General features: G+C 37.3%; 1 protein-coding gene and 1 non-coding gene across 6 annotated transcripts; both read right to left on the bottom strand.

Moving 5' to 3' along the window:
- Positions 1-1,913: 1,913 nt before the first annotated feature.
- ELOC (elongin C) lies at positions 1,914-27,907 on the bottom strand. Of its 5 annotated transcripts, XM_036065348.2 has the most exons (5): positions 27,589-27,706; positions 27,064-27,170; positions 15,241-15,294; positions 10,733-10,876; positions 1,914-3,776 (listed from the first exon to the last, which is right to left on the bottom strand). In XM_036065348.2, the coding sequence occupies exons 3-5, from the start codon at positions 15,242-15,244 to the stop codon at positions 3,586-3,588; spliced, it is 339 nt and encodes a 112-aa protein (XP_035921241.1). In that variant the 5' UTR covers positions 15,245-15,294; positions 27,064-27,170; positions 27,589-27,706; the 3' UTR covers positions 1,914-3,585. The 5 variants fall into 5 exon arrangements, with proteins under 5 accessions (XP_035921241.1, XP_035921242.1, XP_035921240.1 ...); XM_036065349.2 differs by lacking the exons at positions 27,064-27,170; positions 27,589-27,706 and adding an exon at positions 27,765-27,907; XM_036065347.2 differs by lacking the exon at positions 27,064-27,170 and having other exon boundaries at positions 27,589-27,714.
- LOC118518528 (U6 spliceosomal RNA) lies at positions 3,921-4,023 on the bottom strand. The gene has a single exon (XR_004908672.1). It is a non-coding gene; the product is annotated as a U6 spliceosomal RNA (small nuclear RNA).

Here is a 27,907-nt window from a genome sequence, read left to right as displayed (position 1 = left end):
TGAATTTTTCTTATCCTAAGCTATCATCATATACATGCTTCTCTAAATAATGAAGCAATAGATCTTATCACAAATAAAGGCCTTAACATATAAACTTCTATCTAGGTAAACCTTACAAGATATTTTTATATTAAAAATGACTCTAAGCATCTAGTACTAAAGAGGGGAAAAAAATCTAATTCTGATGCCCCTGGGTCCTATATAAGAGTAATAACAAACATAAAACTTACAGAACAATTTGACAATTAAGACGTAAGCTCTATCTCAAAGCAACTTTAAAATTTTCAACAAGGGTGCCAAGACCATTAAATGGGGGGAAGAAGTCTTTTTAACAAATGGTACTGGGATGCCCACATAAGAGAGAATGAGGTTGAATCATTACCTCACACCATATATTAAATTTAACTTAAAATCAAAGACCTAAATGTAAAAGCTAAAATCATATAACTGTTATAAGTAATTTACACATGTATCTATTTCAGCGTAAGTTACTAATTTAGGGTATGAATGAAAAATGAGTTCTGGGTTGAACTTGCATTGCATAATACTGGCATGAAAACAGCCAATATTCCCTTTACATTAACAATTATTGGTAACCAAAACTAAAATTGAATTTTCTTTATGTAGCAGGCAATAGAAAACAACTACAAGGATTCTAAACTAATTCTAAACTAATTTTTAATATATGTAGTACTGATGTATGGTATTTAATGCTTAATCAAAAGCAGCGAAACAAATTTAGAGTATTATTTAAGAGATGCAGCAACAAAACCATTTTCTCTCATTTATAATCCTAATCTTATCATCTGTAATGTTTGTGATCTTGGATTTAAGCAATATCCACAAACACAATCTTGTTTGTTCATTAAAAAAGTTAATGTGGTAAACATTATCACCCTATTAATGTGCAATCTCCTAATTTTCTAAATGTAAAATTAAGGCCCAGTAACTTGTTCAAGATCACATGGATAGTTAACACAAGATTTCAGACTTTAACTCCCAGTTTTGTGCTCTAACATACCAAAAATACTTCTAGGTTAATAAATATTTGCTTAAACCAAGAGATCATTAGGTACAATATTTAAGAGTTTAACCTAATAGAAATGTAAAATCTTGGCACAAATATGACTGGCCTGGAATTAAAACATATTTATATATTGCAAATAAAACACCATACATATAAAAAAATCAATGGCATTTACTGATTTCCAGATCTTAAATATCTTATCAAACTTAGAGATAACCAATCAAAAGCTCAACTTAGCACTGCTAAGTCTGGATATATCCAAACTTTAAGTTGTATGAAATTTCTTTATAGAAAATTATATAAATAGGAATTACTAGGGTTAAACACTCCTTAATCTTTAATAGTTTTATATTATTTCTCAGAATATTTGAAATATTTTTAAAAGAATTGATAAATTTAGCAATATGGCTCACACTAAGATGACCATTCCATGCATAGCAAGATGTCTCTAAATCTATTTCTCTTTTAACATGAGCTGAATTTACTGCTTACGGTAAATTGTATTTCTTAGTATCAACAAGACTTCAAAAGTAAGGAGACTGTCATTTGTCAATAATTACATGAAAGATAAGCAATCTAAAAAGCATAAGATAATCTTAGTACAGAAATGAAATATTAACTGAATAAAACAAGATTTTGTGGTAACAGTTTGTGTGCAGAAAAAAGAAAGTTGGGCAGATCTGCCCATAATTTGGAAAGTAAACTAATTACCAAGTGTCAGAAAACTGTTTTCAATGCCATATAAAATTATCTCTGATTTAACCAAATAAAAATTCTTGCTACTAAATCATATGGCAAGATGTCCTGAAGCAAGTAGTTTCATGAATTCTCAGGAGAAAGAGAAAATTAAAGTTAAAAAGATCAAACACCAAGTGTTCATCAAACCTTTCAGTCAAGAGCCTTTATTAACATGCAAGTATCATTTGCTGCAAGATATACAGTTTTTCCTAATCTTTGTTCTATTTCAATTTTTTAAACTTAAGGTTACTTCTGGATCTAACACATAGAGTAACCTACTAAAACTGGTCAAAGTTGAACTTTATTCTAGTTCTCACTTTGACCCTTAAGATCATCATTTAGGTTTTTGATATTATTTGTCAGCAAGTAGCAGAATATAATTCTTGTACTTGATAATCTTCTATACTAAAATATGTACCAGTATGTCTTGAGAAGTTACTAAAATATATGCAATTAACATTTAATTGCTTTCAGTAAGCTGGAAAGTACAATGTTAGGTCTTCTATGAGGAAAAATTATTTTTATAGATCTTGGTTGTTTATGTTCTTGGCAGGTTCCAGAAAAACTGGCCCATATTAAACCAGTCTTAAAGAACTAAGCTGAAGGCTTAACTATATATCTCCTATAATGACAGCTTTATTTTATTACTAAGATAGAGATAATAATAAACCCTACTCCAGTGCTCCTTTTCCCATGCCTAAGCAGAGGTGCTCTGTCATAGTTTTTCAAATTTTTTGTCTGTTTAGTATAAAAGCTGAATGACCTCTTTATTAAGTCTGATTTCAGTAAAAGACCCACAGATTATGGGTATCATACTTATTGGGACATATTTTAATTAATAGAAGATAATTCATAAACTACATCAAGGTGCATTGTAAGATTTGCACTGTATCACTCCACGTTTTTAAATTTTTTAACATTTCAGTTGGTTGGAGGAAGACTGGAATAGTTCAGAAAAGTCTAGCTTTTAAGAGCTGAATAAAGTCCATAATGAATCCTTTAAAACATATTTAAATAATCAGAAGCGCAGTCACAACAAGGGACTATTTAAGAAGAATGAATATTGTGAAGGAAGCTTTATAGTCAATGAAATACAGTACTTTGGATTGGCCAAAATGCACAATGCACATGAAATCAGTCATGTAGTTTACTTGTTGACCATGTGGCTATAGTTCAAAAAGTGATTGCTCCAAAAGCTATTCCTAGTAATCTTCCAAAATTGCTTTTAAATAAAGTTCTTAAATTGTAGCAATAAACAAAAAGACAAGATACACTTAAACAATACTGCAGTTTATCAAAAGACACATAAGAAATGTCACCTCTTATGTCTTTGACAGTTATAAAAATCAATGTTTTGGCTAAGTTATAAACATGTTTATAATGCAATTATTTGCATAACTCTAGTAATGCTAACAACGGCTATAAGATCAGAATAGGTTTAAAAAAAAAACACTGAAAACACAAAAATACGTAGCCCCATTATTTACCTGTAGAATGTGTTCATTTATGCTTAAATTTCAGTATTAACTATATCACCACTGCTCTAATTTTAAAAATCCCATCCAAAGGATAAGGCAAAACCACCTACGAATTGGCATATTTGTTTATTTCTCAATTTGTGAAAATGTCCTTAATTTGTTGATGTAGCAAACAAATTTCAACTCTGATTGCTATGCAAAAGAACAGAAGATAATCTGCTTTGCAGTGAACTTTAAAGTTCAACTGCACACAGGCAACATGCTATATATGAAAAAATTACTAACTGAACTACAGGTATTAAATACTGAAAAAAGTTAACAGTTTATTATAATTTATTTTATTTAACAATCTAGGAAGTTTGCAGCCATCAGCAGTTCCAGTGCAATTTCAGGTGCAATTGGGAATTCAGGAATCTCTGTGGAGCTGTTAGTGTAGCGAACCTTGTAGGTAAAATACATGCATACTTTTGATAGCACATGTGAAGGAATCTCTCTAAAATTGACTTCATTAGTTTCGTTCTCTGCAAACTGACCTGTAAAAGAAAGGGAGTAGGTTTGTTATACGCTGAATGAATTCCTATGTTGGGAAGTCCAAACTCTCAGTACTTTCAAAAGTGACCATATTTGGAGATAGGATCTTTTTCCCCCCTCTTTTTTTTCTGTTCAGGAAACATTTTAAAAACATGGAATGCTTCTCAAATTTGTGTATCATCCTTGCACAGGGGCCATGCTAATCTTCTCTGTATCATTCCAGTTTTAGTATAGGTGCTGCTTAATGACCCATGGGATGGGGTCTTTGAAGAGGTAATTAGGACAGAACAGGATTATTGGAGTGGACCCTAATCTAATATGACTATATCCTTATAAGAACAGGAGGTTAAGGGCGCCTGGGTGGCTCAGTCGTTAAGCGTCTGCCTTTGGCTCGGGTCATAATCCCAGGGTCCTGGGATCGAGCCCCGCATTGGACTCCCTGCTCTGCAGGAAGCCTGCTTCTCCCTCTCCCACTCCCCCTGCTTGTGTTCCCTCTCTCGCTGTATCTCTCTCTGTCAAATAAATAAATAAATAAAAAATCTTAAAAAAAAAAAAAAAGAACAGGAGGTTAAGTTATAGCCACACAGAGGGAACACAAGGTGAAGAACACAGGGAGAAGATAGCCATCAAGGCAAGGAGAGAGGCCTCAGAAGAAACCCTAACAATACCTTGATCTCAAATTCCTACCCTTCAGAATTATGAGAAAGTAAATTTTTATTGTTTAAATCATTCAGTCCATGGTACTTTGTTACAGCAGCCCTAGCAAACTAATACAATGTGAAAAGAATGAACCCAACTAGCATCAAACGAATTAATGTAACTCCGATTTCGAGTATAAATATAAAAAAATCTTTATTAAGATCGCAACTGAGATTAATCAAGACTTTATTTTAAAATTCTAATTTTCTTCCAGGACTCTGGACACTTTAGCTTTTCCTAAGAATCATGGTCGCATGATTAAGTAAGGGTGAATAGGATACAAAAAAAGACAAATCTTTTAGAAGATTCAGTTTAAGGATCAAGTCTTTGTGGATCATCAGGAGCCCTGTGCTATAATGAGTTGACATGTAAAAATAAGTAATAAATGTAATGCTATTTAAAAACATTTTCTCAAGAAAGCAAACCCATTGTTTCCCCCTTTAGTTTTCAAAATTGTGACTATGTTAAGGAGAGCTCCTCATAAGCTATTTCCCTTTGTTTTAGTAACACTTTTTTTTTTTAAGATTTTATTTATTTGACAGAGAGAGACACAGCGAGAGAGGGAACACAAGCAGAGGGAGTGGGAGAGGGAGAACCAGGCTTCCCGTGGAGCAGGGAGCCCGATGCGGGGCTCGATCCCAGGACCCTGGGATCATGACCTGAGCCAAAGGCAGATGCTTAACGACTGAGCCACCCAGGCGCCCCTGTTTTAGTAACACTTTATAAACTTTTTAATGATCTCTCAAAATTTCTTTAGGTATATAGAGTTTACAGCATTTAGCATTTACTAGAGGGATAAAACAGTTTCTTAACAGTCTAGCACTAGCACTGTGTACTGAATATAAAAGGTAGAAAAATGTGCTTTCTGAGAATGTAGTTTTTTAAAAGTTTTCTAATAACTGTCTATTGGTTGGGGGTGGGGTGAGAAGAAAGGAGAGCAGGATTGAATGAAGAATTCATAGCAATGAGGTAAATTTTGGTTTGTCAATGACTAAAACTCTCTTTCTTGAACATATGCATGAAATATTACCAAGACACTTAGTAAGTTTTTTTAAAAAAAAGGATTTTATTTATTTATTTACGAGAGAGATCTCAGAGGGAGAGGGAGAAGCAGACTTGCTGCTGAGCAGAGAACCTGATGTGGGGCTCGATCCCAGGATCCTGAGATCATGACCTGAACCGAAGGCAGATGCTTAACCAGTAAGCCACCCAGGTGCCCAGTAAGCTTTTGATATTAGACAAACATTGGGGTTTTTTGAGGTGAAATTCATATAACATAAAATTAACCATTTCAGAGTATACAATTCAGTGTACATTTAATGTGTTGTGCAACCACCAATGCTATCTAGTTCCAAAACATTCTCATCATCCCAAAATAAAACCCCATACCCTTTAAACAGTTTTCCCACCCCCCAGCCTCTGCCAAACACCAATCTTTCTGTCTCTATGGATTTATCTATTCCGGATATTTTATACAAATGGAATCCTACCACATAAGACCTTTTGTGTCTGGCTCCTTTCACTTAGCATCATATTTTGAAGGTTGCATGTATCAGTACTTCATTCCTTTTCATGCAAACATTAGTTTTGGGCTGCAGATAAACTAAAGGAGATCAAGCTTACAAAAAACAAACATCTTTAATTTTATTATTAATTAAAATTTGTTGACACCCATGACCTTGTTTTTCTAAAGTACATCCTAGCTCTACCCAGTAGAAAAGTCCAAAAGTAATTCAACCCATGAGCAATGAGTACTGCTAACAACCAGACTGGGGTTCCTAAGTACCATTTTCCACTACAAGAAAACAGCTCTTTGGAAAAACGTCTGTTTTCAAAATTAGAGAATAATGTATCAAATAAGCCTGAGAAATCTTATTATAGAGGGGCGCCTGGGTGGCTCAGTCGTTAAGCGTCTGCCTTCGGCTCAGGTCATGACCCCAGGGTCCTGGGTTCGAGCCCCGTATCAGGCTCCCTGCTCAGCGGGAAGCCTGCTTCTCCCTCTCCCACTCCCCCTGCTTGTGTTCCCTCTCTCGCTGTGTCTTTCTCTGTCAAATAAATAAATAAAATCTTAAAAAAAAAAAAAAAAGAAAAAAGAAATCTTATTATAGAAAGTAGTATAGCTATCCAAGACTACCAGAGCCATGTCAAAAGGACACAGGAGCCAACCCGATGTGGCTCCTTCTGGCATAAAAATTGAGCAAATGGGGGCAATTTGAGCACCAGTGAGGAGGACTGCACTAGATTTAAAAAAAAAATTAAAATAATAAAAAGTCACAAGTTGAAAATGATACCCAAAAAAACCGAAACAAAAAACAAAATACTCTTTGCTACTGGAGGATGCTGAAGAATCATTTCATTACACTGAAAAATTATATGTAAAGGGAAAAAAAAAAAAATCAAGCATTTATCTTTTCTTTGCTATAAAGAGTATATTTCAGGATAACCAAATAGTTCCTTATAGGAGAATTCTAACTAATAAATGCAAAAGATATTATAAGAGTTAGAAAATCACTGTTTTGTAATTCCAAATGAAGTAAATCTCAGCAATAATTACAATGAATGCTACAAGCATTATATGAAAATCTGACTGCAGAACTGTTCATAGATGAATGAATCAGCTTGCTAATCCTGGAACCCACTAATCAATCTCAACATTGCTAAAAGACTGAGACAATAGGAATACAGTAGTACCACCTATAAAGTATTCTTATCCAGAAAAATGAACTGGATTCTAATCAAACCTCTAGAGTTCTAATTATAAGCTTACAAGATGAAACATTAAGTCTAATCTAGATGTGGACATTTTACAAATAACGGTGTTTCTCCGAAAAATTCATGACCTGAAAAAAAGGGAGCATGCAGGGGAACTATCATAGATTTTGCAAGTCAAATGACACTAGCAGGGACTTATTTCCTTGAAATACTCATAAAAAAAACTGATAATAGATGAAATAAGATTGGCAAAACGTTGATAAAACTGAAGCTGGTTGACGGGTACATGGAAGTGTATCATACTATTCTATTTTTATGTGTGTTTTAAAATCTCCATAGTAAAAAATATAGAAAAGGAATTACAAGTGACCTCAAATAGAAACAATCAACAAAACTAAAAGGCAACCTATGGAATAGAAGAAGATATTTGTAAATGACATACCTGATAAAGGGCGAGTATCCAAAATATATAAAGAACTTATAAAACTCAACACCCGAAAAACTGAATAATCTAATTAAAAAATGGGTAGAAGACATGAATAGACATTTTTCCAAAGAAGACATACAGATGGCCAAAAGACACATGAAAAGATACTCAACATCTCTCATCATAAGGGAAATGCAAATCAAAACTACAATGAGGTATCATCTCACATCTGTCAGAATGGCTAAAGTCGGGGGCGCCTGGGTGGCTCAGTTAAGCATCTGCCTTCGGCTCAGGTCATGATCCCAGGTCCTGGGATCGAGCCCCATATTGGGCTCTCTGCTCAGCGGGGATCGTGCTTCTCCCTCTCCCTCTGCCTGCCGCTCTGCCTACTTGTGCTCTCTCTCTCTCTAATAAATAAATGAAATCTTAAAAAAAAAAGAAAGAATGGCTAAAGTCAACAATACAAGAAACAACAGGTGTTCGCAAGGATGTGGAGAAAGGGGAATCCTCTTGCACTGTTGGTGGGAATGCAAACTGGTGCAGCCACTCTGGAAAACAGTATGGAGTTTCCTCAAAAAGTTAAAAATAGAACTACCTTATGATCCAGCAATTGCACTACTATGTTTTTACCCAAAGAATACAAAAATACTAATTCAAAGGGATACATGCACCCTGATATTTATAGCAGCATTATCTACCATAGCCAAATTATGGAAATAGCCCAAGTATCCATCAACTGATGAATGGATAAAGAAGATGTGGTATGTGTGTACACACACACACACACACACACACACACACACACACACAGAGGACTATTACTCAGCCATAAAAAAGAATTAAATCCTGCCATTTGCAACAACATGGATGAAGCCAGATACTATGCTAAGCAAAATAAGTCAGTCAGAGAAAGACAAATACCATACAGTTTCAATCATGTGCGGAATTTAAGAAAGAAAACAAATGAGCAAAGGGGGAAAATACTTAAGTAGAGAGGCAAAGCAAGAAACAGATTCTTAACTACACAGAACAAACTGATGGTTACTAGAAGGGAGGTAGGTGTGGGGATGGATTAAATAGGTGATGGGAACTAAGGACTGCACTTGTAACGAACACTGGGTGTTGCATGGAAGTGCTGAACCACTATATTGTACACCTGAAACTAATATGCTGTATATTAACTAACTGGAATTTAAATCAAAACTAAAAAAACCCCAAAACAAACAAGGGACCTCAAATAGCCAAAACAATCTTGAAAAAGTAAAACAAAGTTAGAGGCCTCACAATGCCCCATTTCATAGCTTACTACAAAGCGATAGTAATTAAAATATTGTGGTATTATAAGAATAGATCAATGGAATGGGGCACCTGGTTGGCTCAGTGGGTAGAGCATACAACTCCTGATGTCAGGGTTTTGAGTTCAAGCCTCACATTGGGTGTAGAGATTACTTAAAAGAAAAAAAATTAAAAAAAAAAAAGGACTCTCAATGGAAGAGAGTTGAGAACCCATAAATAAACCCACATAGCTATGGTTAACTTATTTTCAACAAGGTGTCAAGACCATTAAACGGGGGAAAGAACAGTCTCTTTAACAAATGGTACTGGAAAGCCCACATTAGAAAGAATGAGGCTGAATCATTACCTCACACCATATACAAAAATTCCCTTAAAATCAAAGACCTAAATGTAAAAGCTAAAAACATAAAACTGGGGATGCGTGGGTGGCTGAGTCAGTTAAGTGTCTGCCTTCGGCTCAGGTCATGGTCCCAGGGTCCTGGGATCGAGCCCCGCATTGGGTTCCCTGCTCAGCAGGGAGCCTGCTTCTCCCTCTCCCTCTTCTGTTCCCCCTGCTTGTGCTCGCTCTGTCAAATAAATAGGTAAAGTCTTTAAAAATTAATAAATAAAATCATAGAACTGTTATAAGAAAATATTTGCAAATGGTATGTCTGATAAGGGGTTAGCGTCCAGAATTTATAAAGAACTCTTACAACTCAGTAACAAAAAGACACACAACTGAATTGAAAAATATGCAACAGATTTGAATAGACATTTCTCCAAAGATGATATATAAATGTATAGCAAACACCAGAAGTGATGTTTAGCATCAGTCCTTAGAGAAATGCTAATCCAAAATACAATGGAAAGTGCCTGAGTAGTTCAGTCAGTTAGGCATCTGACTCTTGGTTTCTGCTCAGATCCTGATCTCAGGGTCTTGAGATTGAGTCCTGCATTGGGCTCCGTGCTCAGCGGGGAGTCTGCTTGAGATTCTCTTCCTCTCCCTCTGTACCTTTCCCTGCTTGTACTCTCTCCCTCTCTCTTAAATAAATAAATATTGAAACAAAATACAATGAGAAACCACTTCACACCCATTAGGATGGCTAGAATCAAAAAAATGGGAACAGAAATGTCTGAAAATGTGGAGAAACTAGAATACTCATACAATGGTGGTAGAAATGTAAGATGGTGCAGCTACTGTGCAGTTTGGTGTTTCCTCCAAAAGTTAAAATTGGTATTATTGTATGTTCTCGAAAATTCCAATCCTCAAAAAAAAATTTCCTTGAGGTAAAAAAAAAAAATTATCTCAAAGGAACAAAAAAGAGAAAGAAAGAGTTAAGAACAGATGTCTGGGAGGGGTGCCTGGGTGGCTCAGTTGTTAAGCATCTGCCTTCGGCTTGGGTCATGATCCCAGGGTCCTGGGATCGAGCCCCAAATCGGGCTCCCTGCTTCTCCCTCTCCCATTTCCCCTGCTTGTGTTCCCTCTCTTGCTGTGTCTCTCTCTGTCAAATAAATAAAATCTTAAAAAAAAAAAAAAAAAAAGATATTTGGGAAGTGGTAACTTCTAAAAATCAACTTTATATATAATTAGGAGCACAAATCACCATCAGAGTCCTTTTGTGGTGAAGAAATTAACCATGATAACTAATGTAGGGAAAAGACTCTTCCTATTAGGGTAAATAACTGAAAACAGGAACTGGCAAAAATCAATTTTTCCAATGCAACATAACCATGCAATAATGTTAGAACAGTTACTGTCTCATTTAATGTTATGAGTCACTTAATTCAAGTAAAAACACGTTAAAAGTGAAGATTTATTAACAGAAAATAAAGACATGTACCTACCTGGGCCACTCAACATGGCTTTTATTGTTCCAGATGTTAGCGCATGTTCTCTTTTTACAATAAATTCATGACCATCCGAAGATATCAATTTGACATACATGGCGTCAGGGCCTTCACAGCCACCATAGGTTTTCTCTTCTCCATCTAAAGTACAGTAAGTGGTAAAATGATTTTTGAATCACAAAAATAAACCAATTTACCAAGGTTAATATTTGAGTAACTCAGAACAGAAACATTTCTGTATGGTAACATCTACAAGATTTTAAGGTTTTTTAACTCGTTTTATTATTCTCTAAACATTTTCCAATGTCAGAATAAACTACATTCAAGGCTGTTACTTTAAATGAAAATTTACCAGTATTTTTCATGGAAGTATTAACAATTTTTTTTGTGAACACAGCAACACATTCAAATTTGAAAGCTCAAACAAAATTATCAAATAGTAAAACTTTAAATCACTGGAAATACTCAATTTTAACATAAGATGCATTGTGTGCATTTACGAAAGAATGTATGTCATATGATTTCACCTTCTCTGACAAGCTCCTAATTCTAAAAGTTAGGGCTCCTTTTTACTCAGTATCTTTACTCTTGATCCATAAAAATAATGATCAAAACATTTTATTGCTGAGTTTAAATTATTACACGACTGAAGTGATGAATACAGACAAACAGCAGCCTTTGAAATCCAAAGCAGAGGTAAGGAGACAGGGCAGCTGTGCCCCTACCGCCAGCCCCCTCACTGCCACCACGCCGGCTTCAGCAACAGTAGCTAGCTCCATGTAACCTTCTTGGGAGTATACATTTTTTGTATAGCCCTTTAAGAGCTTTCTAACACCTATAACTTTCACAGTGCTGTACTGACAAAACTTTAATTTTTATGGTTACCAATATCTGAAAGAAAGTGTCTTAAGGCTTATTCTAAAAACTTAGGAAGCCCTACAAAAAGGAGTACAGAGGATAAAGCTGAAGTATTCAAGCTACAAATATCCATTGGTTTATTCATTTGTTAATAATTTAAAAATCCCTCAAATAAGATTAATAAGTATAAAAATCACTTATGTACTATTGCTGCCCAAAATGTCTAATCTGAATCTAATCAGGAGTAAACACTCAGATAAATCTAAATTTTAAAGTGTCATGAAAGACTTCACTCCTCATGCCCCCAAAAGTAGGGAACTATTTAAAGGAGACTAAAGAGACAGATTAATGCAGTAAGTGATCCTTGATTGGATCCTGGATATAAAACATAGGGATACCTTGGAGATACTGTGGGTTCAGTTCTAGACCACCACAATAAAGCAAATAATGCAAAAGTGAGCCAAATCCGTTTTCTGGTTTCCTAGTGAATATAAAAGTTTTGTTTATAGCATATTATAGTTTATTAAGTGTGCAGTATCATTATGTCTAAAAGAAAAATGTTTATACCTTAATTAAAAATACTTTATTGCTAAAAAATGCTAACCACTGTCTGAGTTTTCAGTGAGTAGTAATCTTTTTGCCGGTGGAGGGTCTTGCCTTGATGCTGATGGGTCACTGACTGATCAGGGCTGGGGTTGCTGAAGGCTGAGGTGGCTGTGGCATTTTCTTAAAATAAGACAACAGTGAAGTTTGCTGCATCGACTGACTCTTCCTTTTAGGAATGATTTCTCTGTAGCACGTGATTCTGTTTGACAGCATCTGATCCACAGCAGAACTTCCTTCAAAATTGGAGTCAATTCTCTCAATCCCTGCCACTGCTTTATCAACTAAATTTACATAATATTCTAATTCCTTTGTTGTCATTTCAACAATTATCGCAGCATCTTTATCAGGAGTGGATTCCATCTCAAGAAACCACTTTCGTTGCTCATCCATAAGATTCAACTCCTCATCTATTCAAGTTTTATCATGAAATTGTAGCAATTCGGTCACATCTTGAGGCTCCACTCCTAATTCTAATTGTTGCTATTTCTACCACATCTACATTTTCTTCCTCCACTGAAGTCCTGAACCTCTTAAAGTCATCCATGACGGTTGGAATCAACTTCTTCCACACTGCTATTAATGTTGATATTTTGACCTCTTCCCATGAATCACATGTATTCTTAATGGTGTCTAGAATGGTGAATTCCAGGTTTTCAGTTTACTTTAACCAGATGCATCCGAAGAATCACTATCTGTGGCAGCTGTACCTTACGAGATGTACTTCTAAAGTAACAAGAGTAGGCTTAAAATATTCAGTAAACCATGTTGTAAATAGATATGCTGTCATCCAGGCTTTGTTCCATTTATAAAGCGCAAGCAGAGTAGATTTAGCGTAATTCTGAAAGGCTCTAGGATTTTTGCAATGTTCAGTGAGCACTGGCTTCTACTGAAAATAACCAGCTGCGTTAGTTCCTGACAAGAGTTAGCCTGTCCTTTGAAGCTTTGAAGCCAGGTGCTGATTTCTCCTCTCTAGCTATCAAAGTCCTAGATGGCATCTTTTTCCAATATGAGGTGTTCCATCTCCACTGAAGATCTGTTTAGTATAGCCACCCTCATTAATTACCTTAGCTGGGTCTGGGTAACTTGCTGTAGTTTCTACATCAGCACTTGCTGCTTTACCTTTAACCTCATGAGCCAGCTTCTGCTAGCTTCAGACTTTTCTTTTACAGCTTCCTCACCTCTCTCAGCCTTCACAGAATTGAAGAGTCAGGGCATTGCTCTGGATTAGGCTTTGGTTTAAGGGACTGGTATGGCTGGTTTGATCTTCTATCCAGACCACTCAGACTTTCTCCATCAGCAATAAGTCTGTTTCACTTTTTTATTATTCATGTGTTCACCGGAGTAGCACTTTTAATTTCCTTGAAGAACTTTTCTTTTGCATTCACATCTTGGCTAACTGTTTGGCACAAGAGGCATAGCTTTCGGCCTGTCTCAGCTTTTGACATGCTTTCCTCACTAAGCTTAATCATCTCTTGCTGTTGATTGAAAGTGAGAGAGGTACAATTCTTCCTTTCACTTGAATACTTGGAGGTCATTGTAGGGTTATTAATTAGCCTAATTTCAATTTTTGTGTCTCAGGGAATAGGGAGGTCTGAGGAGAGAGAGAGAGATGAGGGAAGAGCTGGTCGGTGCGGCAGTCAGAACACACACAACATGTATCGATTAAGTTCCCTGTCTTATGTGGGCATGGTTCATGGCATCTCACAACAATTACAATAGTAACATCAAAGATCACTGATACCATAACAAATATAATAATAATAATGGAAAAGTGAAATATTGTGAGAATTACCAAAATGTGAGAGACATGAAATGAGCAACTGCAGTTGGAAAAATGGCACCAATAGACTTGGTCCACACAGGGTGGCCACAAACCTTCAATTTGTAAAAAAAACAAAAAAACAAAAAAACGCAATATCTGTGAAGTGCAATATGAAGCACAATAAAACAAAGTATGTCTATAACATACCTACTATAAAGAACACTACTGAAACAACTGGGAAATTCTGAATATGGACCAAGTTAGGAGATGCCTACTCCAGTATTTAGATGTGAGGTGATACTATACAACTAAATAAATGGTACAAAAAAATACCCATGTGTATGTATATGGGTATATAAACAATACCCATACACCAATAAACACAAGGAAAGCAAATGTGGCAAAACATTAACAATCACTGAAGGCTACATAGTGTATCATTCTTGCAATTTTTCATAATAAAAAGCTGGGGGACTCATAAGGATGCAAATAACTTGTAAATTATAGACTACTCAAGCATATAAATATTTAGCAGGTTTTGCCAATCCCTTAGAAAATAAAAACAATTATCAATTAAATTAATAATTCTTGCATTTTTTTTGCAAATTAAAGCACTTTATATGTTTTTTGGGAAAGTTTCTAATTTCTTTAGTTGCTATTACTTACTAGCAATCACAAATTATACTTGGCACAAAAACATTACTTACCTACCTTTCAAAAATACATACAGGCATACCTTGTTTTATTGTGCTTTGCAGTTTTTACAAATTGAAGGTATGTGGCAACCCTGCATTGAGCAAGTCTGTTGGTGCCATTTTTCAACAGCATTTGCTCACTTTGTGTGTCTGTGTCACATTTTTGTAATTCTCATAATATTTCAAACTTTTTCATTATTACTGTTTTTGTTATGGTGATCTGTGATCAGTGATGACTCACCAAAAGCTCAGATTATTAGCATTTTTTTTTTAGCAATAAATGATTTTTAAGTTAAGGTATTATATATACTTAATAGACTACAGTACAGTATAAACACAACTTTTATAAGCATGAGGAAACCAAAAAATTCATTTGACTTGCTCTATTGCTGTGGTCTGGAACCAAACCCACAATATCTCTGAGGTGTGCCGTAGTAATAAACAGATGCTGTGGATTTAAACAACTAATTTTAGTGTACTCTGATCATTTTTTTATTTGCATTCACCAATGTCAAAGGCCTATCTTTGAGAAGAAAAACCAGCTTCTACTAGTTGAAATATAAAATTACTTTTATATAACTTACCCATTATGTTCTTATGAAATTCTACTTTACTTCCACAGGAACTTTAGTAGTTTCCTGAAAATATAACAATGCTATTTTAAGATTAATGCTGGAATAATATGTTTTCACCCATTACTATTTAATGTCCTTGGTATTACAAATTTAAGGACTCTCTGCTATGCAAGAGTTTCCCAGCCACCATAATATACAATATATTGTATATTATATAATACAGATATAATAAACAGTATCAAGTTTCTGAACATCTGAGAAAAGATGATCACCTTCAGAATAGTAGTCTAAATACAGATTTGGTTTCTTCCCCTCTTTAAGGTAACTATTCTGAGAATAGTTTAAAAATACAGATGTTGTTCCTTAGGAGCTGAATTAAACTTGGAGGGAGATTGTTGGCCTTAATCATTTCTTTGTATACCTGTATCTACTAGATACTAGTGGATACTAAAGCACGTATTTGCTGAATGAATGACAATATGATAAATCCAAGGACATGAAGTAGCCTTCATAAAAGGGCTTGCCCTCGTCTTATGTAAGTGTGCTATTTATAATACATTTTACTGTGCCATCCTTGCTGCAAAAGGCTACCAAAGTTCTGAAATTTAACAGTGACATGGTACAAAATCTTCAATATTGTGAGAAATCTTAATTTTTTTTTTAAGATTTTATTTATTTATTTGAGACAGAGAGAGAGCACAAGCAGGGAGGAGGATCAGCGGGAGAGGTAGTAGGAGACTCTCCACCAAGCAGGGAGCCTGATGTGGGGCTTGATACTAGGACCCTGAGATCATGACCTGAGCCGAAGGCAGATGCTTAACCTAATGAACCACCCAGATACCCCGAGAAATCTTAAATTTTACAAAATAAGATGAATGCTAAAGGAAAAGGGCTCATGTTGAGTAATTTTAATTTTCATACCATTTCTTCAAGGAGGATTTATACCAATATATTTATGTTATTAACAGGAAAACATCCGGGGTGCCTGGGTGGCTCAGTTGTTAAAGCGGCTGCCTTCAGCTCAGATCATGATCCCAGGGTCCTGGGGTCAAGCCCCGCATCGGGCTCCCTCCTCAGCGGGAAGCCTGCCTCCCCTCTCACACTCCCCTTGCTTGTGTTCCCTCTCTCACTATCTCTCTCTCTGTCAAATGAATAAATAAAATCTTAAAAAACAACAACAACAACAAAAAACCCCAGGAAAACATCCTGTTCTCTAAGAAATTCCTAGCCAGTATTTTATTCTAGCCTTAAGGGAAGGGCGAAGAAAATGAAACATAACATTTTAGAGCAGGAAAGAAACTTAATCCCTCATCTTAAAAAACGGTAGCATCACTGATATATAGAGGGGTTGAATTTGTTCCAGGTAATGCCAGAGTAAGAGCAGGAATCAAATCTATCTATTTCTCTAGAATACAAAGCATGGAGGGAAATATTTAAAGTACCATATCTAATATGAGGTAAGGGCAACAGGGGCAATGTCACATCATTACCAACAATTTGAGGGGCTAATAGGTGGTAAACATTGCACTACATGACTTACATACATTATTTTAAGACAACACTTTCACAAGGGAATTACTATTCCCATTTTAGAGGTGAAGAAATGCTAAGAGGTTGCTACTTGCTTAAAGCTTCTACAGCTTAAGTGGCAGCATGAGGATTTAAAGCTAGGTAGGTTTGCTTTAGAGCAAACACCCCTTTCCATTATTCCATACTACCATGGTAAACAACTCTGGCTCCCATTAAAACTTTTCTACTACTGCTAAGAACTGCTGATATAAATCCTTAGATACTTATCTAAAATTTAAACAGTACTGTGTCACTTTATGATAATAATAGTAGATAAAAATTCATTGGTCATTATTATTTTATTCTGTTCACTGCTTTGTAATCATTTTTCTAAAAAAAACGAAAAAGGAAAAAAATGCTAGAAAAGCTAGAAAAAGAACTTCGATTGCCAACCTTCTATCTGGAAAATCTTCAGAGCAAAACATCTAGGATGTTTATTTATTTTTTAATTTTTTTAAAAGATTTTATTTATTTATTTGACAGAGAGAGACACAGTGAGAGAGGGAACACAAACAGGGGGAGAGGGAGAGGGAGAAGCAGGCTTCCCGCTGAGCAGAGAGCCTGATGCGGGGCTCGATCCCAGGACCCTGGGACCATGACCTGAGCCGAAGGCAGACGCTTAATGACTGAGACACCCAGGCGCCCCTAGGATGTTTATTTAACTAGCAGTAGCTAAGCAACCATGCAAAGTCACTTCTTAGAAGCCCTTTGGGTAGCAACAGCTTCTCTATAGACTTCCTAATAAAGTAAATCAATCTCACCATTTATACAACAAAGGTGGGGGAGGGACTCCGCATCATTAACAAGAAAACAGTAAATTAACATTAACAGTTAAAAGTAATCCTAATTCTTATGTAGAAGTTAAAAATATTTAAAATATGATTAAATTTGGATGTAACCCACAACTTAACTATAGAAGTCTAAGTTTGGGGTTAGAAAAATCTGAGTGTAAACATTTGAATATCTATTCCATAACTGAGCTGAGGTCTGAAATTATGAATTAGGTAGGTAAAAGCAGTGGTTGAGCAGTAGGTTGAAAATAGTTCTAGGCAGAAGATACAGCATGAACAAAAAGTCCTCGGATGTTATTATGCTTTTACGGTGTTATATATCAACATTACTCTTTTATAGTTTTTTATTTTTTAGTAACAAATAGAAATTCTAGGTGAGCCTAGCACCTACACTGAAATCAGTTTTGAATCTAGTATCACTGAACACTAAAAAGATCTTTGAACAGCCCATTCTTTGGATTTGAAATGCTACCATTATCGTTTACTAGATTATTACAGGAATTTCTAGACTATATTCTGTCTCACTAATCTGTTTATACCTGACCAATATATCCACTATTTTCATTATAATAGTGTGATAAACATGTTTGCTAAATAGTCAGGCAAGTCCCATTTTATCATTACACATTTCCTGTTAGGTGGACTTTTAGGTACTTTATAGTTTTTATTATGAATACCGTCTGTTTTCCCATTATACTTTCTGAAAGATTATTGCTGGTGTTTTAAAGAAAAGCTTTTAAATCCATTAAAAGTTGACTTTGATTCCCATCATCTCTGCAGAACTCTCTTAATAGTACTAATAGTTTTCAATTGATTTGCTTGGGTTAATAAGTAGATGATGGCAACAGCTACAAATCTATTCTTTTTATCTTTCTGTCTTTTTACGTTGGCTATTTACTTCAAAAAAGTAATAAGGTTAGGTGTCTAGCTGACATCACTCACAAAAGTATGCTACGATTAAAGAACCAAATATAAAACATCCACTGAGCTCTGGAAAAAATAGAAAAAAAAAAAAAAAAAAGCAAATAACTCATAGACCTGTACAAAAATGCTTGATCCCAACAGTAATCACAGAACATGCAAACTAAAAACATTAAAATGTGCTAAGAATCAAGTGTTGCAGTAGAGGGGAAAAGGGTAATACTAAATAAATAGCACGACAGTTTTTGGAAGGCAGCAGCAGAATCATCAGAAGGCTAGCAATTCTTGATATCTACTTTAGAGACACACTAGCCTTGTGTGCAAAGGCAAGTAGAAGGATATGGATTATAAGAGTATACAAATGAAAAACTGAAAATACCCTAAAAAAGTTCATCAATTAGGGAATGAGCTAAATAGAAATAGTGTATCTACAATTATTAATATTTATTATGGACAGTGAAAAGGAAAAAGTTAAATCTATGTGTGTAACAACTTGGGAATACCACCAAGATAAACTGTTAATTTTTTAAAAAGCAGATTAGAATGATAGGTATAGTTTGGTGCCATTTATGTAAAATAAGTGGTTTCTTGCCTATTAATATTGTTTTTGGCAGAATAAATAAAATGCACCAAAATACAGGTTCAAAAGTGTAAATAACTAGAAAACTATTTTTTTAAAGGGGCGCCTGGGTGGCTCAGTTGGTTAAGCGACTGCCTTCGGCTCAGGTCATGATCCTGGAGTCCTGGGATCGAGTCCCACATCGGGCTCCCTGCTCAGCAGGGAGTCTGCTTCTCCCTCTGACCCTCCCCCCTCTCATGCTCTATCTCATTCTTTCTCAAATAAATAAATAAAAATCTTTAAAAAAAAAAAAAAAGAAAACTATTTTTTTAAAGAAAACTATGATTTAAATTAGATTTTTATTTATTTATTTTTTAAAGATTTTTTTTAATTGATTTATTTGAGAAAGAGAGAGACAGCGAGAGAGGGAACACAAGCAGGGGAGAGTGGGAGAGGGAGAAGCAGGCTTCCCGCTGAGCAGGGAGCCCGATGCGGGGCTTGATCCCAGGACCCTGGGATCATGACCTGAGCTGAAGGCAGCCGCTTAACCGACAGAGCCACCCAGGCGCCCCTATTTATTTATTTTTAAAGATTGTATTTGAGAGAGAGAGCAAGTGAGCGAGCACAAGTGAGGGGGAGGGGCAGAGAAAGAGGGAGAAGCAGACTCCCTGCTGAGCAGGGAGCCCCACAGCTGGGCTCAATCCCAGGACCCCAAGTTCATGACCTGAGCCAAAGGCAGATGCTTAACTGTCTGAGCTGCCCAGGTATCCCTAAATTTGATTTTTTAAAAAAGATTTTATTAATTTGTCAGAGAGAGAGAGAGCGAGCGCACAAGCAGGGGAGTGGCAGGGAGAGGGAGAAGCAGGCTCCCGCTGAGCAGGGAGCCCGATGTGGGAATCACTCCCAGGACCTGGGAATCACTCCCAGGACCTGAGCCGAAGGCAGACGCTTAAGGACCTAGCCACCCAGGCACCCCCCCTAAGTTTGATTTTTAAAAAGAAACAAATAGGGGCGCCTGGCTGGCTCAGCTGGAAAAGCACGTGACTCTCGATCTTTGGGTTTTGAGTTTGAGCCCCACGTTTGGTGTAGAGATTACTTATATAAATAAATATTAAAAGGGGGGGGCACCTGGGTGGCTCAGTCAGTTGGGTATGATCTTCGTATCGAGCCCTGCATTGGGCTCTGTGCTTGGGATTCTCTCCCCCATGCCCCCTACCCCCACTCGCACTTGTGAGCAGCCCCTCTCTCTAAATAAATAAAATCTTTTTTTTTTTAAAAGACCATTATGAATTCCTTTTTTCTCTTTAAAGATTGATTTATTTGACAAAGAGAGAGGGAGACACAGCACAAGCAGGCCGACTGGCAGGGAGAGGGAGAGGGAGAAGCAGGCTCCCTGCTTAGCAGAGGGCCCGATGACGTCGGGCTTTATCCCAGGACCCTGGGATCATGGCCTAAGTAGAAGGCAGATGCTTAACCGAGCCACCCAGGCACTCCATAAATAAAATCTTAAAAAAACAAAACGGGGCGCCTGAGTGGCTCAGTCGGTTGGGTGTCTGCCTTCGGCTCGGGTCATGGTCCCGGGGTCCTGGGATTGAGTCCCACGTCGGACTCCCTGCTTGGCGGGGAGCCTGCTTCTCCTTCTCCCTCTGCCCCTGCTTGTGTTGCTGCTCTCACTATCTCTCTCTGTGTCAAGTAAATAAAATCTTAAAACAAAATGAAACAAAACAAAACAAAACAACAAGTAGAACCAAGCAGCTCATAAGGGAACGATGGTCAGCCTGATGATTAGTTCTTAACTATATGTAAAAAATATGATTAATTTGGAAAACAAAGTAATACAAATTGACAGAAGTTAGGAAGTAATTCCAATTTATAATAAGACCTCAAACTATCCTGCCCAGAATTGTGCTTATAGTGTCACTGGATTTATGGCTCCCAAGAGGTGTTAAAATTCTCATTCTGGCCTATTCAACATAATAATGATCCTATATTTAATTCTGGTGTAGGCAGTCTTAATACTTTTAGCAAATGGTACCCCTCCCCCATTTTTCCTCCACTGTGGAATTTACAGTTTTCTTCACTATTAGATGCAAATGCTTACGAGTCTGTCTTTTTAGATATATTTTGTCTTGCTTACTAGCTTTAAGTTTCCACAAGGCAAGGAGGTTCTCTCTCTTTGTGACCCAGGTATTCAATACAATGGTAATTATGTGGTAATGTTAACAATGTGAAGCTTCATACAATAGTGTTATCTGCCACAGACACAGATAGTACTATTCTGAGCTTTCTAAGAGAATAAAGTTATTCAGTGATACCATGCTTTTGACCAAGACTGATTATGTTCATGTTTTCCCATGACGTTGGCATTGAATAAACTTAGAGCTTTCAGATAACCACAATGAAAACTGTTCTTTCTAGGAAAGAACATTTAAGTTTATGGAAATATTCTGGGCTATACTGAAGGGAGGGAGTGACTAAAGAAGGAGATAGTATTCCATCTTTCACATTAACGTTTAGTCAATATGAATTCTAATCCTTAAAACAATTTTTATTTTAAAGACTTCGAGGACATAGCCACATTTTATGAAATTATGATAATTAAAACATCAGTCTCACAACTTTGCACCAACTACCATAAACTGCTAATTATAAATGCAAGTGTATGAAGCATGTATTCCTATACATGATTTCTGGAATTTTATGTTTCCTAGAACTAACTCAGTTATCTGAAAATGTTTGTTTGATAATGTCCTCAAATCTCCTAGGGTTGAAACTTGTTCCCAAACATCCCTGAGTTGAAGAACAAGTTTTGTTCTCAGTGGCAGTCTACAGTAGGTCAAAGAGGACAGTTCTTTGCTTTTACTAAGGGAGTCTATTAGGTCACTTAAAGTAAAAGCATTGACCTCAATTTCTCATCTATTTCTGATGGTTAACAATTAGCCATGGCCTAATTGTCCTAAATGATCAAGTTTTTACTACTAGAATAATGACTCAACTAATAATACTCAGTAATCAACTATATTAGTATGTTTCATCAGCAGGGCTTGGTTTCTAGAAACAAGCCCTCTGCCTTTCATCAATTGTGGGGCTTTAGGAATCTTTTTTTTTTTTTTTAAAGATTTTATTTATTTATTTGAGAGAGAGAGAATGAGAGAGAGAGCACATGAGAGGGGGGAGGGTCAGAGGGAGAAGCAGACTCCCCGCTGAGCAGGGAGCCCGATGCGGGACTCAATCCTGGGACTCCAGGATCATGACCTGAGCCGAAGGCAGTCGCTTAACCAACTGAGCCACCCAGGCACCCGAGGCTTTAGGAATCTTGATTAGAAGAGATCTCTCTGGTATTTAAGAACTCTATTTTAGATTGGCCATAAATGATCAATCAGAAATATTACAGAGGGTGGTGCAGACCACAACAATCATTACAGTGATGTTAAGTGGTCTCCAGATCACTGTGAATGATGTTCTCGGTTATTTACGTTTTGGTAAGTTATAGCTGGTTTCATACCAATTTACAAGTGGCAAAACAATAAACAAGACTTTCCTAAATCCTTACACTGGATTCCTAAGTATTTATCCACGAAATAATTTGCCCACAAAAAACCTTTTACAAAAATGTTCACAGGGCGTCTGGGTGGCTCAGTTGGTTAAGCGACTGCCTTCAGCTCAGGTCATGATCCTGGAGTTACAGGATCAAGTCCCACGGCAGGCTTCCCTGCTCAACGGGGAGTCTGCTTCTCCCTTCGACCCTCCCCCGTCTCATGCTCTCTCTCTCAAATAAATAAAATCTTAAAAAAAAAAAGATTAAAAAAAAATGTTCACAGAAGTTCACTCAAAATAAATGCGAAGTTACCCTGATGACACATAAGCTGTGATATATGTGTACAGAGGAATACCATTTACAACAAAAAGGAATGATCTACTAATACACAAGACATAAGTGAATACCAAAAATATACTGAATGGGAAAACAAAAAAGTACATACTGTATTATTCAATTTATATGAAATTCTAGAACAGGCAAAATGAACTTATGGTGATAGATCAGTGGCTGCTTCTGGAGGAATGATTACGAAGAAGCATGAGGCAACTTTCTGGAAAATTAAATGGTACACTGAGCAGTCCACGATATGTTAATTATATCTCAATTAAAAAATAAGGTTAGGGAAAGATTTTTTTAAAAATTTATTATTTTTCTTAAATTTAAGTATCTTTCATTGTACAGACATTACCAATCCAAAATGGTTTTCTGTCTCATTAACCTTTCAAAAGATACTTATGCTGATAATAAAACTAATCCCAATTCTCTAGGTTTGCAGATGCTAATAGATGGGGAGTAGGATTTTGGGAGTCCTAAAGAAGTAAATCTGGAACTATGAATCTGTTAAGTGAACAGCCACAAAAGGAAAGTAGCTTTTGATCTGGGTCTCTACGGATGGAGGTGTTTTTACCAAGCAGAACTGGAAGGAGAGGGAGATCCAGGCAAAATAAACAGTATGAGCCAAATCAGGAGAGGGGTGGGGAAGGAGTGTACACAAAGTAACAGTGTCATTGCAAGCGACCTCTGAATTTCTACTCTCCAAATTTCTATCTTGAGATCCTGATAGGTTAAAGTGGTAAGACTCCTGTTTATCTCTCAAATACAATGGACTAAATTGTGTCTAAAAGTCCCTTCCAGGGCCACCATTTCATGATCGTACCCATCTGAAATTCTCCCTCCCTCTACAAATGCCTGTAATTCCCAATTTCCCATCTTTATTAAACAGAGTTGTTGCTCTCATACAACACAGGGCTCCAGAGTGCTACGTGCTTCCACGGAGTCTGTCTGCCTCACCCCTGTAAACTACCTAACCTCTCTCTTAGACAGTGATCTCCAAATGCCTTTGTTTTGGTTTAAAAAAGTTTGAACAAATACTCCCACTATATAGTATCTAATTATAGATTCTACATATTACAAAATAATTTAAAAGAATGCTTAGAATGATAGGCTACAAATAAACATAAAAAACAAATATAAAACAAGTTCTGACCTTCCTTCATTCCACTGTTAAGAGTTCATCAGGATTAGCACCATGCACATCTCACAGTCCTTATACCCTAACTCCCTGCTCTCTCCTCTGATTGATCTACCCACCCACATCCCAATTCTGGGCAAACCCAATTCTCTGGTGAGCTCAAGCCTCAACCAAAGAGATGAATGTGGCTGGAGAAAAGACACACCATTTTGACTGATCTCAACTTTAAATTTGTGACCACACACTTTAAATAGGCACTTGGCATTGTAGAAATCCTCCTAGTAAACTAGCTTTTCTACTCTGAAAAAATCCTAGCTTCTCCTAAACCTCCAACACCTTCTCCTCCTCCTTGCCCTGACAACTTTATTTTATCAAGAAAACAGAAAGACATCACATCAACTGCCTTGTTTTCCATCTTCATCCTACCTGTATCTACATACCATATACTCTGTCCACCCTCCTGTTTCAAAAGTTGAATAAAAACCATCCTTCCTATCCAAGGCCAACCTCTCCACTTAAATTAAGCACACCTCTCCAAGGACTTTGTCCTGCTATTATTCCCATCAGCACGTCAAAATGCTGTAACATCATCACTACCATTCACTTCTTCTTAACCCACTCTGATCGGACTTCTGGCCCACTAGTCCCTTCAAGGGGCTCACCATGTTTCCATTACTTTACTTGCTTACATGGTGAATTTTTAATCCTCATCTAACTCTTAGCAGGGTCTTACAGTTGACTACTCCCGCCTTCCCAAAACAGTTTCTTCCCTTAGTATTACAGATGCCATACCCTCCTGGCTTTTCTGCTTCCATCACTGTTTGCTGCTCCTCTTTCGACCAGAGTGCTCCCGGTCGTCTGTCCTCTTCTCCATTAATACTCTCCACTTGATGTCCTCCAGTCCACAGGTTTACATAATACCTATTAAAAATGACCCCCAGGGGCACCTGGGTGGCTCAGATGGTTAAGCATCTGCCTTGAGCTCAGGTCATGATCTCCATGTCTTGGGATTGAGTCCCATGTCGGGCTCCCTGCTCAGTGGGGAGTCTGCTTCTCCCTCTCCCTCTGCCTCTCCCCCTGCTTGTGCTCTCTCTCTCTCAAATGAATAAATAAAATCTTAAAAAAATAAAAAAATAAAATAAAATAAATAAAATATGATCCCCAGATAATCTTCCTAGCTTGACTCTGCCCCTGGCAATAGTTGTGGATATCCAACTTGCCTACTTGCACACATTCTAAGCTGTATAATAATTATCAAACTCCTGATTTATTCCTCAGAAACCAGTGTACCCTCCTGTCTTCCTTATTTTAGTAAGTGGTACTACTGTTCACCCAGATGCTCAAAACAGGCAAAACAGTTGATTCCTCAAATTTTTTTCTGTCCTAGGGGTGAAGGCAAGACCTACCTGACTCCATCTTCAAATTATATTCCAAATTATACTATTCCTCACAAACTTCCACCCTACATCTCTAGTTCAAGCTACCATTTCTCAGTTAGACTACTACAGCCTCCTTAGGAACTAGTTTCCTCACTTTCCTCCAACTGCTCTATTTGCCACCCAGCAACCAGTCATCAAAAACAGAAATCAGGTATCATCCCCCTGCACAAAATCCTTTAATGGCCTCTCATTACAAACAGAAAAAGGACTATAAAGTTGTATCTTATGTAGACTTTGCTAACTACTCTCATTTTATTTCCCATCATTCTTCCTTCACTATGCTCCAGCTATACTGTATGTTGGCCATTTTAGTATCATAATAGGTTCAGTTCATTCCTCTCTTAAGGTCTTTACATTTGCAGTTACTGATACCTTAAAAGCTTTTCCCTATTATTTAGGTCTCCAGGCAAAACATCAACTCCTCAGAGACATAGGTCTTCCTTGCTCACTCCCCTATCAAAATTAGACACCCCTACCCTAGTCACCTAATTTGACTCTTGACATAACTCTAATCTTGACATAATTTCTTCACATTTATCACCACTTGAAACTATAATTGCTTATATACATATATGTATATATGTATATACTTATATATACTTATTGCATCTCCTCTCTTTCCCCAAGGTCCATGAGGGCAGGTATAGTAGCTGGCATAGAGCAGATGCTCAATAAATATTTCTTGAGTGAATGGTACTATTGTTTTCTTAGTCACCAAGGCTTGAAATTTCAGGCATCACTCGATGGGCTTTTCCTGATCTTATTTAATAATGGAACAGTAAACATTTATAACAAGTTAGCTAAAATGCATGTACACTTACCAGTATAAATGCAAAGAGTTTCCAGATTATTTTATAGTACTGAAAAATCTATATTAAAAAAAAAACAACACACCAAAAAAGCACTTTATAAGGTACACACAAATGTTACTTTAGAACTTGATATATAGGGCTGACCATAACTTCTGACTACTATTGCCCTAACTACATTACAGAATTACTATAAAAGTAATGAAACTGGCATCTACAAGTTGAAATAAACATATATATAAGGTATATATATATTTTTTGAAATGGTAGTTACTCGTTAAATCTCATACTTAGGGAAAAAATAACAGTCATTTAGAAATTAAACATAAACCCCAAATCACCACTGGCAATAAATAAATATCCAAGATGACAGGGACCATAGCTGTTTCCTTACCATAGTATCTCTAGAATGAATGAATCCATGTGTGTGAACTGTGATGTTTCAACATCATGAATTACAAATGTAATGTAAGCGAGATCAGAGATTTATCATCTTAGTCTACTAAACAGAAAAGGAAACCACCATTTGGGGATCAAAAAGCAAGTTTAGCAGTTTGAAAAAAAGGATTTTAAAAACTCAAACTAAAGGATTTCGATTGTTTTCTACACAAACATGAAAAAGTAAAATGCTAAGTAGAAATGCCCGTACTAACGACATGAACTTTACAACTACATGTTACGAAAGAGATTTTAGTTCCATAAGATAAACTCAACGGCCACTGTACTAGATACCTTTCAGACAAAACTGGAAGGCAGATGCACGACAGTCCCGAACTATCAAGTCGGGCAGAGATCGTCCGACAAGTTGCCCAGAAGGTAAACTTCTCGGGGTCCTGCAGCTGGAAAAAGAGGAGGACTGTGACTGTGAGAGTCACTCCTCTGACTGGGGACCGACTCCAAGAAAAGGACGTATCTGAGTGCACACGGGGTAAGCAGAAAGGAAACGCGACAGGGCTGCCATGCTCCTAACTCCACCCTCCCCGCGCTCAGCCCGGGGAAGGCCCAGACTCGCTAGCCGCCGCCCCTCCTTTCACCCTCTTCCGAGGCCACCAAGCGGCGCCTAGAAAGGTCCTGCCGCCCTCTTCTCCCCTCCCCCAAACCAGGAGCTCAGGAGGCCCGGCGAGGTTAAGAGCTTCCGTTCCTTCCCCGCCCAAATGGGAAGGGGTGGGAAGTGGGATTGCGTGCGCGCCCAGCACGAGCCTTCCTTGTCCTCCATGCGGATCCGCAGCTCCGTTCCCACCCCAGCCCGAGACTCACTCGTCAGCCCTGCAGCCACCGCAGCCACCGCACCGGGTCCCCGCGCACCGCCACAGCCCCTACTCCAGGGCCGCCCCCCCACCCCCAGCTGCCTGCCGCCGTGGGTTCCGGGGCAGTTAGAAGAATCACTTCCGCCGGGTCACGGACGCTTTCTACAACGCGCGGGAGATTAGTACCTGGTGAGGCGGGGACGCAGTCAATCTCCCGCTTCCGTCTACAGGAAGTGCGCAGCGCCCCCCTCCCTTCTCCTACAGTACCACTGGCCAACCTCGGGGGGCCGCGGTCATTTGCAAATCCCAACCAATCCAATTCTGGGTCT

Source organism: Halichoerus grypus, chromosome 5, assembly GCF_964656455.1.
Source record: "Halichoerus grypus chromosome 5, mHalGry1.hap1.1, whole genome shotgun sequence".
Lineage (NCBI taxonomy): Eukaryota > Metazoa > Chordata > Mammalia > Carnivora > Phocidae > Halichoerus > Halichoerus grypus.
Note: the sequence above shows the minus strand (reverse complement) of the source record. Positions and strands in the feature narration are given on the sequence as shown.